The 13,240-nt window shown below is 35.6% G+C and overlaps 1 protein-coding gene across 1 annotated transcript; it reads right to left on the reverse strand.

The window, feature by feature from the left end:
- Positions 1–679: 679 nt before the first annotated feature.
- Positions 680–12,294, reverse strand: LOC131636011 (ribonuclease II, chloroplastic/mitochondrial-like). Its single transcript, XM_058906640.1, has 14 exons — positions 11,920–12,294; positions 11,616–11,772; positions 11,368–11,481; positions 11,196–11,273; positions 10,989–11,120; positions 9,356–9,577; positions 8,545–8,727; positions 7,153–7,215; positions 6,942–7,048; positions 6,712–6,861; positions 3,945–4,104; positions 2,812–3,207; positions 1,826–2,050; positions 680–1,607 (listed from the first exon to the last, which is right to left on the reverse strand). Exons 1-14 carry the CDS (start codon positions 12,168–12,170, stop codon positions 1,482–1,484), a joined length of 2,364 nt encoding a protein of 787 aa, XP_058762623.1. The 5' UTR covers positions 12,171–12,294; the 3' UTR covers positions 680–1,481.
- Positions 12,295–13,240: the final 946 nt, after the last annotated feature.

Raw genomic sequence — 13,240 nt, forward strand, 5'->3', positions numbered from 1 at the left:
CATCAAGGAAACGAGGCGGAACGCGAGTGCAAACAACGAACTCAGTGAGTCCGTGCGCGTTGATGAACGGTTCAACTTGTTGCCGCCATAGATGAAAATTCTTCTCATCTAACTTCTGCGAAAGCTTAAGAGAGAAATTGAAGCGACGAAGATCCTCAGAAACGACCGGTGAACTCTTCGCCGGTGACGGATCTTCACGATCGAAAGCGGAGCTAGCAGTGTACGGTGAAGACACCATGGCCACAGAACGAGAAGGCTACGACTTAGTCTATTGATACCATAATAGAAAGAGAGAAAGAGATCTTCATTGAGTCTCTGCAATTTCTTATTTGATCAAAAGTTAGTTACAAAGTGTAACAAACTTGCTTTTATATTACAAGAGGGTGACCTGCTATAACAGGTTAGGGATGCTGACAAGTGTCAGTCATCCTTACAATATCAACTAGTATATCAACTACTTAATGCATCTAATAACCACTTTAGGTGAGAGATGCAATTCCCTTAAATTATGCCTAGTTAAGAGCAATGAGTCCAAGTGGCACTCATCATCAAAAATTTGTTTTAGGATTAATTTTAGAGTTGCAAGTGGGAGAAAGGGAAATAAATATTATGATTCATATTTTCATTTTTAAGAGTATTATAAAAAAGAAAGATTTTGAAAGAGACCAAAAATAAAATGTACCAAAAGCCAATTTCTATCACATTCCATAGTTAGAATTTTCATACAAGATTGACTTGAGTATCTTCTTCATTTGGTCATTAGAACTTTTCCAATTGTATGGAACCAAGTGTTTTTGAGATTACAACAGCAAAAAAATGAACTGCATATTCGTATCAAATTGTAAAGAGCAGGCATATGTCGGACAAATGTAAATTAATAACATAAAAGACAATAGGTGGCTTTGAGATTTTTCCTGTGAAATATAAAAGTTCCGAGTCATAAGGGGGGATAAGGTTCGAAATCCGCTATCTACTACCATCTTACAAATCTAACAAAAACAAAATCCCTCAGCCATGAATTTTCAGCAGAAGATGAGAGAAAAAGCTCACTTTAGTGATGTATTACTACCACCACTTCAATCAGAAATATCTTACCAAATCAATAATAACAGCAAAGCTATCAGACGGGGAGCAAACCAGCTAACTTTCTTTCACTACATACTTGGAGATAATGATGAACTTTGGCAGCATGATGAAAGGCCTAAACATTCATGTCCTTCCCTGCAAGATATGCTCTTCAAGATTTGAACAACTTAAATGTTAAAATGTTGAAACTCGGTAAGTGAGGCTTGATCTCACTTTCATGCAAGAGACGGGGTTGCACCAAACTAGCCATTCTGAGTGGGATTCAACAAGGCCATCCTCTCAAATGGAAAGAGTGTGGTTCATGTGTTAGTTGATATAAATATAGAACTGAGCTTAGCCTTTTGAACAAACTGTTGAACATTGAAAAGGGACCTTTCAAGAACATATATATTAAGTTATCGGCTTACAATCTCCTTTACATAAATAATATCATCGCGTGGATGTGATTCTTCAACCTTAACCATTACTTCATCCCCTATCTGTGTTCCAAGTGAGACCCAAGCAGTAGCTTGAAATCCAACCTGCAAATGATAATCATCTTAAGGATTCAAAACAATACAATATCACAGTTGCATGGTGTAAAAACAATGCAAGAGCATTACCGAGGTTATCTAAACACAGTCATGTAATGTATCTTAGATCTTAAGTAAAAAGCATAAGAATTGTAAATATTCTTACTCCTACGAATATGAATATAATAGGAATTGTAATTATATAGTAGGAACCATTTGCTGCTTACCTCAACCAATAACAGAGCTGCAATCCGATCTTTCAAAAATTTAAGGACCAAAGCACGGTATCTTCTCTCTTTTGGTTGTTTTCGTAAATATTCTAATATCCAGTAACGGAGACTGCTGTTGCAGAGCTTCCTCGCTGCTTTAACTTTCTCGTTTACATTGGCTGCTATCTCTTCAAGTTTACCAGAGGTAAAAGGCGGTGACTCACCTCTCAGAAATGCCTTTAGCTGAGGAAAAAGATCATTCCAGACACAACCAAATCAGACAGAAAAACATATTAGAAGAAAATACCAAGATGAAGTTAATCACATTGCATAAGACGTGTTGGTATGAGTATGACGGCCAATATATTCAATAAAAGACTAAAGTATGGTATAATTGGAACTATAAATCATGTCTTCTAGGTCCTAATCACTGCATGAATATAAACTCAAATAATGTTTCTACACAACATAAATAACACGGGGCATGTATTTCTCAGACTATTGGTGACTTATTTAAAGAAGCATGAATGTGGTAAATTTAAAAGGAAAAGTAAATGGGATAATTTGAAGAGCTATCCTGAATATGTAGAATTAAGGAACTCGGATACTGACTTAATGATGGAGAGCAAAGAAACAATACAATATGGAGACAAAATATAAATCCTAAAGAGCAAAGGAAAAGAAAGATAAAAGGAAAGAAGAAATTATGTAATTGGATTCCTATAAAGAAATTGTTAAATGAGTGAAATATAGGTACTAGATTTTGTATGGCTATATTCCTCCAGAAACATATAGGCAATTCAGGTATGCCAAAATGTCCCATTCTGCATACTGTCCCTTGTGAAGCGAACTAAAAAGCTTCACTTTGTTTCACATTTTTTAATCCAGTTTCCATCAATTTGATGATTCTTGCTGATTTACCAAACAATTTCATAGCAGGCATCCAAAAGCATCAAGGCATGTAATCTATTGTTTTTGCAATTATAAAATTCAAAGCAATATACCTGATAGTGAGCAACAAGGTCCAAATATCTGCGGATGGGAGATGTAAACTGAACATAGCCAGGGATTCCCAAAATCCCGTGGCGTGCTGGCTTCCTGAAATCAAGTTCAGCTGCGCGCATTATCTTGATTAGGGCAAAGCTTCTAACAGGCCCTTCTGGAAGATGGGAAAATTCAGAAAGATTTATATCTGATTGGGGTTGTCCCCGGTAGGGTAAAGGAATGTTATTCCGAGATCCAAATGTAGCAATAGCTTCGCCACAAAGTATCATCATCTCAAAGACTAGTCGCATTGCAGGGGCTGCCTGGTTTTCCACATAAAGGTTTATTGATGGCTCTGGATCTTCTGGCTTAGACACTTTGATGCGACTTTCTATTGTTGTTGTCTCAACTGCACCCTTAACAAAGGCATCGAAAGATATCCTAAAATGTCAGAGGCTAATAAATCTCAATAACTTCAGCTAACTCAAATATTCTTCTAATAAATAGCTAATTCCATAAGTCATGATGTCAATTACTAAGTAATATTTATACTCGAGCATTCAGCTAAAACTATTACTCAATAGACAGCCCCATAAATTCTCACAATATTTAACTCCACAAATTTGGTTCAAATTTCTAAATTCAAAAAACTCCCGGCCTCGGTACACATTCGATGCTTTAACTATGGAGCTATCTAAAGTGATTTGTGTGAATGCAAACAAAGAGATAAACATGTGTCCATTAAAGCACGCTATCAGTTTACAATATTGTGATTGCTTTGTTTAATAACATAAAGAAATATAAAATACAAATGCAATTTTTCATCACTTATCCGAGAGTAATAAAATTTTAAGATCCATGGGGATAGGCCAGCGCTCCTGGAGGCCTAGAAAAATTCAATAATAATCTTGTTGGATGTTTTAAGTAACAGGTGATGCTTTATTTAGGCAGTTATGAAACCTGCAAAGCTATTAATTGTGAATCAGTGATGATGTTAACTAGAAGTTCTTATCAAATGTGATTAAATAATTTATCTTTGTTCCAAGAAGCAGACATAAGAAGCACCTCCTTTTATAAAAAGAGCTGAAGAAAAACCATAAGTACACTAAAAACATAAAATTTATGATCAAAATTTAAAAAAGAAACAATCTACCTGCTGGCGACGCCATTTTAACCGAAGATTTGCAGCCTCAGACAAAATTTTAAGTTCAACCTCCTCCTCAAGGTTCAAATAGAGCAACTCTGATGCACTCTCATATGTTAGCATGTATGTTGGTTTAACCACGGAGTTGAACACTGAACATTCCGCAATGCTATTAAATGCACAAAGAATATCATTAATATATTCACATCTCTAAAATTAATAATCATAGATGTTAATATTGTTGAGATTTTCAAAGTTATATTATTTCCTACTTTCCTTGTATCCTGTGTAAATATTCCTTTTCCTTGTATATATTTTCTGTACGCAATAATTCTCCTCTTCCTTCTTTCTTTGTATACCTTTTCTCTATGTAATTACTAAATTATGGAACATTCCTTGCTGTATAAGATGATTTAAATTCCTTATAGTTAAGGGATTCAAATCGTAACATATGGTTATAAATTTACAGAGCTGGGAGTGAATCTCTCAAGCAATTAGGTAGAAATTTCACTCCTTCTGGCAAAGTTAGTATCAGAGCTCACATCTTGTGGACTTGGTAAAATCTAATTATTGCTTCACTTTCATACTTAAAAGACATCCTATCCTATCCAATTCTATGATATATAGAAGGAAACTCATGGTGTGAAGTCAACGTTTTGCATTTAACGTGCAGTTTACACTTCATATGACCGGTCATGACTTCCCAAAGTATTTGAACAGAGCACACTCCACCAATTATGAGGCGAGTTAATTTTTAATCGTGTTGATCTCACCAAGATGGAGAACAAGCTTAGTAACGTGAAGTGTATGCATGATGTTTATCCCTAATCAATGTAGTCAAGCACGAGAACTTAAGTAGGATCGGTCGGCTTGTGAAAAATCGTAAAACTCGGAACATTAGCACGACACGTAAGATCCTACCGAAGGGAAAAATGGTAATTTCATATATATTTATACACACACATACACAACAACATGAAAATTTTAATTTGGGCCCAGATATAAGGCCCAACACTTTTCTTTTACAATCTTGACCACATCGGCGACGAAAACAATCTTTCTCTGATCGTAGCACTCTCAGGCATCCTTGGCACATAAGATCTTATGATCCGGCACTCTATCTTGACTACACTGTCCTTAATGACCTAAATTTTTTAATCTATCCAAAATCAAATTTTGACAACTCTCAATGTATCCACAGCGAAAGATTTCATTGGTTGCTTAATGTGTGCCCATTATCCAGTTTCTACGTTAGCAGTTGGCTATCTTTCAACCAAGCTCAAAATACTCTGTCATCTAATATGCCTTGGAGGTTGAAGTTGTGATCAAAGTAATGGCAGAAGAGGTTGTAGACTTAGGGCCTGTTTGGATTAGCTTATATGAGCTTATCTACTGACATAAGTTTTGTGAAACTATTTGGGAGAATTTATAAGTACAGTTTATGACATTTTCAATAAACATTTTTCAACTTATTTTCATAATTGTTTCAAGATATATTATAAAAACAGCTTATAGTGTATACAAAATCAATTTAATGTTATTTTATTGTTTGCTATCGAAATCGCTTATGTAAACTTATGCATGAGCACTTGTATTAATAAGCACTAGTACTTAAGATGAAAATAAGTTGTTTATTGTTTAATAGTTGTACATAGATCTTGTACTGAACATATGCAACACATCCAAGACAACTGCTACCACTTACCAATTGATTGAACTCCCTAAGAAGTCCGCAAATGTTCCTTCCTCTTATTCATCTACTTCTGAAAAACCAATCGTAGCAAGCACTGGAAGCTATTTGTCCAACGTTGAACATGAAGAGTATCTCTAACCCAAGACAGCTCAGCAAGCTTCAACTGGTGTAGTATTCACAGGTGATGTAGTTTTAGGGTTTGTCTCTTACTTGCCATTCCTTTTGGTCTTGGATCTTGGATTCTAGTGCTTCCGCATAGCTAAACGTTCCTCACTTTTCTCGATATTACAACACAAGCACTCACACCACATCACCCTTGCTGATGATTCTAAAGAAAAAGTTGTGGACATTGGTCAAGCCAACCCCTTTCCTTCATTATCTTTAAATTTTGATCTTCTGTGCCTGATTGATCCTTTAATTTAGTTCCAGCCAATCAACTTATTTGTACTCTTGATTTTTCTGCACTTTTACTACCAACTCTTTTTGTATATAAGAACGATTCTAAGGTGTTGTTTTGATCACTTATGATTATCTGATAAGCAGAATGTCATCATATTCTCTAAAGAGTGATGAAGTGCCACATCCCCGGTTGTTTCAAGGAGAGCCTCTTTAAACTATTTCACCTTGTGTCTCTGGCTCCATTTTGTCTATATAAGATCTTACTCCAGGACTAGATAAATTGTCAGGTAGTGCTAGCAAATGCATTTTTCTTGACTATTATACATATACTATTACCCCCATCTTATCAATTCTGCATGTCTCCTGATGACCGCTTGTTTGTACTACTATACTTCCTTAGTTTTTACAATAGGTTTATTTCCATGTTTTTCAGATTTCCCTTAATTCTAGAATAACTATTAATAGGGTTTACTTTATTTATATTAGTCTATAAAAGTGTAACCGATGTCTATACATTTTTGGATCATAAAAAACAATGTTTAGTTTTTCCATATTTTCTCACTTTCAAGTTAAAATAATATTAATATAAGCAACATAGCAAGGTTGAGTGGATTTTCATGTTAATAGTGCTAATGTGTTATTGAGTGAATTTTTTCCACATGCAATCGACAAATTTAAGTTTACCTGCCATCGTCATGCAGCACAACTGATACAGTTACAGCATTACAAAGCTCCCCTTGTCTCAAACTCATACCTTCCATAGCAAGATTTTCTGGAAACATAGGATATGTAGCGGTGGGCAAAAAAACAGAAGTTCCTCTTCTCATAGCCTCCCTGTGTGCCATTAAGGACATTAAGGAAGAACATGACATCAAACATCTAATAAAATGTCTCTTTGAACGTCAATAACATACCTATCCACAATACTTCCAGGTTGAACATATCTCGTTGCGTCTGCAACATGTATCCAAATTTTAATTCGACCATCTTGTAACTTTGTCGCACTTAGAGCATCATCAAGCTACATATTATTAGTAAGTTAATAAAATGCCAGGGCCCTTAAATAAATGGAGCAACAATTGCAAGAATCTCATTAAAACCAATAGAAAATGATTGATTGATCACCTCATCAGCTTCATCGACATCAATGGCATAGACCTTCAGGTTAGTAAGGTCCTTCCTGTTAACCTAAACATAGTAAAACATTAATTATATAATTGCAAAAATATTGAGATGTGTCTAGGTAACCATCGGAGGATTCAAAGCAATTACAAAAGAAAAGGAAAATATCAAGATGTATGAAAAGTTTGAGTTCAGCTATATAGCAAATTAAAACAACAAGAAGTCATATGGTTCATGTGTTTAGTGGAAGAATCTGCTTAATCCAGGTTTCTATGAGAAAATTGGCACATACACACTAAAAAAGCGTAGGATATCAAGATTTTTAAAAAGACAAATGTTAGAGATTAATTGTTAGAAATTTTAGTGGGAGAGGGAGTTGAAGGTACAACTCGTTAGTCCTTATCCCTCCAACCCACCTGTACCTCCTCCCAAACCACCTTATCCCTCAATAGGATATTAAAATGCAAGACAAGATATCTGGATATTCAAAATTTTCATTCTTAGTATAGACCTTGTTGGTCATACATACCAATTTGGAACATTCAACTTTAAATTTCCAACAATATCATCTTCCAACTTTGTCTAGTAAAATGATAAACAACAAAGATGGAGTTGAAGATATGGATCATACATCATCACAGTCTCCTATCACAAACCATTTAAATCTGAATTTATTTTAATCGTTTTCCCTATACTTTTTATAGGTTCCCATCAACCTCTAACTATTGGAATACACTCCATCTGATCTACTAACCTTACCAGGCCATCATCAGGTCTTATCCACACACAACCAAACTTTCTAAGGTATTATTCTATTCTACCATGTTATCCATAATAGGGTACTTTACTACGTCAACTTTTTCCTATTTTGCCTTGTGCCCCCATACCTTCTACATTGCCATATCTGCAACATTGAGCCTATTTTAATGTTGACTCTTTGCATCTTTGTATTCAACGCAACACAACATCACACTTGAATACATCTCCCCTATTCCTTGTCACATTTAACCGATGAATATAGCAATACCACGGAACTTATAAATTTTAAAAAATATATTGATAATAAGCAGTGAACAGTTGATTGCTAACAACAGTATTCGTTAAAATTATTCATTAACAAATTTTTTTGTTACCTTTTATCTTAGCATTATATTACAGCACAAACTTGTCAAAGAAAAAAACTCAGTTAGCACGCATCAATTCCATACTAATATTCTGAGTGATGTTAGGTTTCGAAGGATGAGAGTGCCCAGGTATATTAAAATAGTCAAAAATATTATAAATTCAAATCCATGCACATGTCTAAATATCATAATGAAGAACCCAGACCTAGGAACTATTAGATAATTTTGATTTTTGACCAATATCATGAGGCAATCAAACAAATAAAATCACCTCGTCTGGATCAGATGAGTCTGATAGAAGACTTTGAGCAGCTGATGTGATCTTTTCGAAGTGATGAGTGGGAATACTCAACTTCAACAAATCAAGATTGACGTGTACAGGAAAATACCCAATATCTATCAAGAGATTTACAGCTGAAGATGCTGTTTTGGCCAGACCCATTTCCTTTAGTATCTGAAAAACGCATGGGGGGTGAACTTATTAGAAGAACAAGAAAGTTAACTTTGGTGACATGTATAAGAGTCTACATTCTACAATTTAGAGATGTATTATTACAATAACAACCAGGCTTTAACTACATGAGATAAACTACAAGGATCAACCAACATCATAAGACTCTCATACCCTTTAGATGTTCTACCCACATGACCCTTCAAAATCCCTTCCAACTAAACTTTCATGATTTTTCTACTAATCGTCCAAGTAAAAAGACAACTGAATACATCAAGATCAGTTTTTCTCCTTGTAGAAAGCAGTATTAGAGCATTATTTGGGTAAGTTTTAATCGACGCTTGGAGTTGATCAAATTTCCTAAGCATAAATACAGTACAATGACTCCAATTTGAAAAAGTTACTGAATCTAATTTGTGGATTCTCCTCCCTACTTTCTTATGCCTCCATACTATTTTATAAGGACTTTGTGGCATCAACAGATCCGTGTAACTGACCTCTCCTAATGGAATAAGACTTGGTGGTTGTTGTTGGCATGTCCTATGGTTTCTTATTAGTTACACACACAAAGAGACACGTCAATTGATAAATATAACAATAAATCAAAACAAACTATGAGAGAAAAAGTTACCATCACAGCTGTTTTTCTTTGTTCATCACTTTCACAATCATCAATAGCATATGCTTCAAGTGACTCAATTCTGCTCCAAATTTTCTCGTCATCCTTCCAGGAAGATTTGGAAGGTTTATCTTGTAAAGGCATTGATTTTGCAGAGCCCAACAGTTTAATAAACTCCTGATATTCTTTCTCAGCAGCCTCCTTTGCAACCTTCCTACGAATAAGCTCCTCAACCTGCCTTTTTATAAACAAAATAAAAGGGAAATTTTTTTCTGCTTAGACTTTGTAAAATTACAAGCAAGACAAACAAAATATAAAGTTTCGTGAGCACAAATTCTAACAGATGACCAGAGCAGCGGCAATAAATATAATTTCCTCTGGCACACACCTCTCAATGCATCTTGTTAACTATTGAAAGCAATTTTCCCTATTTCTAACTTCTATGACAATAACAGAGAGATTGCAAGTAAACTTTGGAGAATAACAAGGCCTCCTTGACAAAACAACATTGTACCTAGACTGCCCAATCCCTCAACATATTTATAGGAAAACCACCTTAAAGGACCACATGTTTTGCAACAAAGAGAAGCCAAAGCCTAATTTAATCCCAAATTAGCTGAGTGTCAAAGAAACCTATGATTCATATGAGAAAGATACCATAATAACAATGTTTTATATTCTTTTTCATTACATAACGAGTAGCTCCTCACAACTTGAGAATGAGATAAAGTTCAGCAGATAGATAACAAATTAATGAACAACCAATCATAAGAATTTGCTTCAAAATACTGTTTTGGTATCGCAATTTACAAAAAAAAAAAATCCAAAACGGGTGAAAATAACCAAAATAATGCAAGGCTATCTATGAAGGCCAGATACTCCAAAATTATTAAAATAGCATGTCGCACCTGTAGGCTGTATCTAATACTGGCGTGTCTATGATACTCCACAATACCTATCTACACAATATCTTCCAACATTTTAAATTTTTAGAACAAAATATTAACATATATGCTTGGGACACTTCTCCGGTACTTCAGGAGAAACTCCAAAAACTTGTCTTGAAAAGATTTTGCACAACTTTGTTCTTCAGGTTGCGAACAAAACTATAGTACACTCTACTCCTTTATTTGTTGAGGATATAAAACTAAGAGAAACATGGTTGCGGGATAGTAGGGAAGATGTACAAGATCCATTTGATGATGGTGGTGCACAGTAAATAGATAGCAATTAAACAGAATTTAGACCTATTTTAAATAGGACTATTGTTATTGTGACTTTTCGATATTGGTTAGGGAAAAAACACATGTGTAACATACATTTACAAAGAAAACAATTTTTTTATATGGATAAGAGAAAGATATGGCAATACGCTTTTTGGTTATGACCACAGGTATCTTTTGGCAAGGATTTATTTTCATATGCACATATTGTTATGTTAGATGTTAATAATAAATTAATAATAAAAAATATCAATGTCGATTAACAAATATTACGCATGTATGTAGAGTATATATATATTTTTGTAAACTTTTGCTAACTTATTAACGTCGTCCTCAGAGAGCATATATTTGTTAACTAACTTAGATGCATAATAAAACAGATTTTTTTTAAGATACTTTACATTTGCAAGTAATACATCTACCTGCTCATTTGGTCGAGGTCCATAAACGCAACGCAGTCCTGTAGTCTCGACTATGGTAAAGTATACTTCATCTTTTGATAGCAAGAGATGAGCAGAATAACTCTCAAGAGGCTCACACCTGCCAAAAATTATCTGCAGAACAATCATTTCATGTAAGGATATCGAAACATACTTTGACATCTAGTTCAGAAGGCGAGATGATATTACCTCAGCCATCTCTTCAACTGTCACAGACTTATTCTTCTCCAGTAGCTCACTCCAAGCAAATTCAAGTAGTGATGGGTCCTGCATCATATCATCCAGTACTTAACTTACATACAGACAGAAGAAAGAAAGCTATAATTTATGATATCTATTACGATTCAATTGTGAAACTTACCACGTTGTCCTGAGCTTTCTGAACAAAGGCTGCGATCTCTGCTTGGTCAAAATTGGATATACCAGGAACAATATATGTCACTTGTTGCTTCTTGATGGAACTAGTGACGCCATTCTTCAGTACAAAAATTCAAGATACAGTCAGACTGCATAAAATCTAAAAGTTTCTAGCATTTAATAACAATGCAATAAGTCCCAAACACCTAGCAACCTATTAAACATGCCGCATTATGCTGTTTCAACAAGAACCTGATCTATAACCATCCAGTTCTTCTTGCCATCGGGTCTTTGAGCAACTGCTAACAATATTCTTTCAGAATCTTTCTTGAATTCCAAAAGCAAACCTTTTTCCAATGAACGGCTCACAAGTCTATCTTCAATAAGCTGTTCATTCAACAGTTCCGCACTGTCAAACCAAAAAAACAAATTAAGATAGTAACTAAAGCAAAATACATTTAATCACTAATATTTTCAGCTTATTTTCACAAGCCCTCCAAAATAGCTTATGTATGATATGATGAGTTTCTACAAATCAAAAGGAAGGAAAACGTACTTGGAAGATGAACCGTTAACGATTACGATTTTTTTGCGGCATTTGCGTTTGGCTTTGAGCTCTTCCATGACGCTTTCGAATAGGCTTTGGATGGAGCGTGTTTGAGTGCGGCAGCCATGACAGGAGGAGGTAGGAGGGTAGAAGCGGACGGCGGATAGAGGGCGGTAAGAGGGGAAAAGGCGGGGGATGGAGGAGAGAGTAGGGGGAGAAGGGAGGAAGAAGGAGCGGGTGTGAACTGCTCGAATGGACATTGGAAGAAAGAAGGTTTCAGAGGACCATTGGAGCGGTGCCGGTGAGTGAGTGAGTGGTTCTGTGGTAAGATAAGTAACTTGATGATAATTTGGGGCGGGTTTGTCTCCTTGTGTGTCAAGATTACTTTAACGAGACTTCTTCACTATACTAAACTCGGACAAACTCGGGTAAAATGGGATAGGTTAATGGTGTTTTATTTGGGAATTTCTTAAACACACCCAATGCTTTTCCAGACATATATGAGAGACTTAGGTAAATATTGCATTTAACTATTAAATTTTACTTGGTTGAATTACATTTGTTAAATCATGTATGTAGGAACGTGATCTGCCAAAGATTATTAATCATGCGTGGAAGATCACTCGTCTGGTAACTCTCCCTGAACTATAGTTTCAAGAGTTCTTACTGCTTTCAGGGTTGAAAGATTTGATCCTTTGTGGATATACTACGGTTAATCATATAATGATTAACGCTTTTGTTGAGAGATGACATCATGAGACATCATCGTTCCATCTACCACGTGGTGAGATGAAGATCACACTAGACGGTGTCGCGTGCCTGCTGCATCTTTCGATAAGATAGAGGTTTTTAGAACATGAGAGGTGCAGCAAATAGGAGGCACTGAACTTGTTGGTAGAGAACTTAGGAGTTACTCCAGGGAGTATTGTGGAGGAGATGGACTACACTCATGGTGCTCATGTCAGATTAAGATATTTGCATAAGGTGTTCACGGAAGAGCTACCGCGTGCATAGTAGACTGATGGTGATCCAGAGGAGGTAGCCCAGCACAGAGCATGTGCTATGAGAGCATACATGTTATATCTGGTTGGCACTGCCATTTTCGTGAGCACGAGTGCGACTTACACTGATGTCATGTACCTGCGGTACTTTGATGACTTTAAGCGGATACATGAGTGAAACTGGGGGGGGCTTGTTTGGTGTACTTGTACCATAAGATTTCTGAAGGTTGTAACTGGAAGACAAAGTAGATGACCAGAAGCATCACACTCCTGACGGTAACATTTCTTGGTATTATATTGAATGTGTGTCATTTTGTAAATTATTTTAA

The sequence above is a fragment of the Vicia villosa genome, unplaced genomic scaffold (genome assembly GCF_029867415.1).
Source record: "Vicia villosa cultivar HV-30 ecotype Madison, WI unplaced genomic scaffold, Vvil1.0 ctg.001616F_1_1, whole genome shotgun sequence".
In the NCBI taxonomy this organism is placed as follows: Eukaryota; Viridiplantae; Streptophyta; class Magnoliopsida; order Fabales; family Fabaceae; genus Vicia; species Vicia villosa.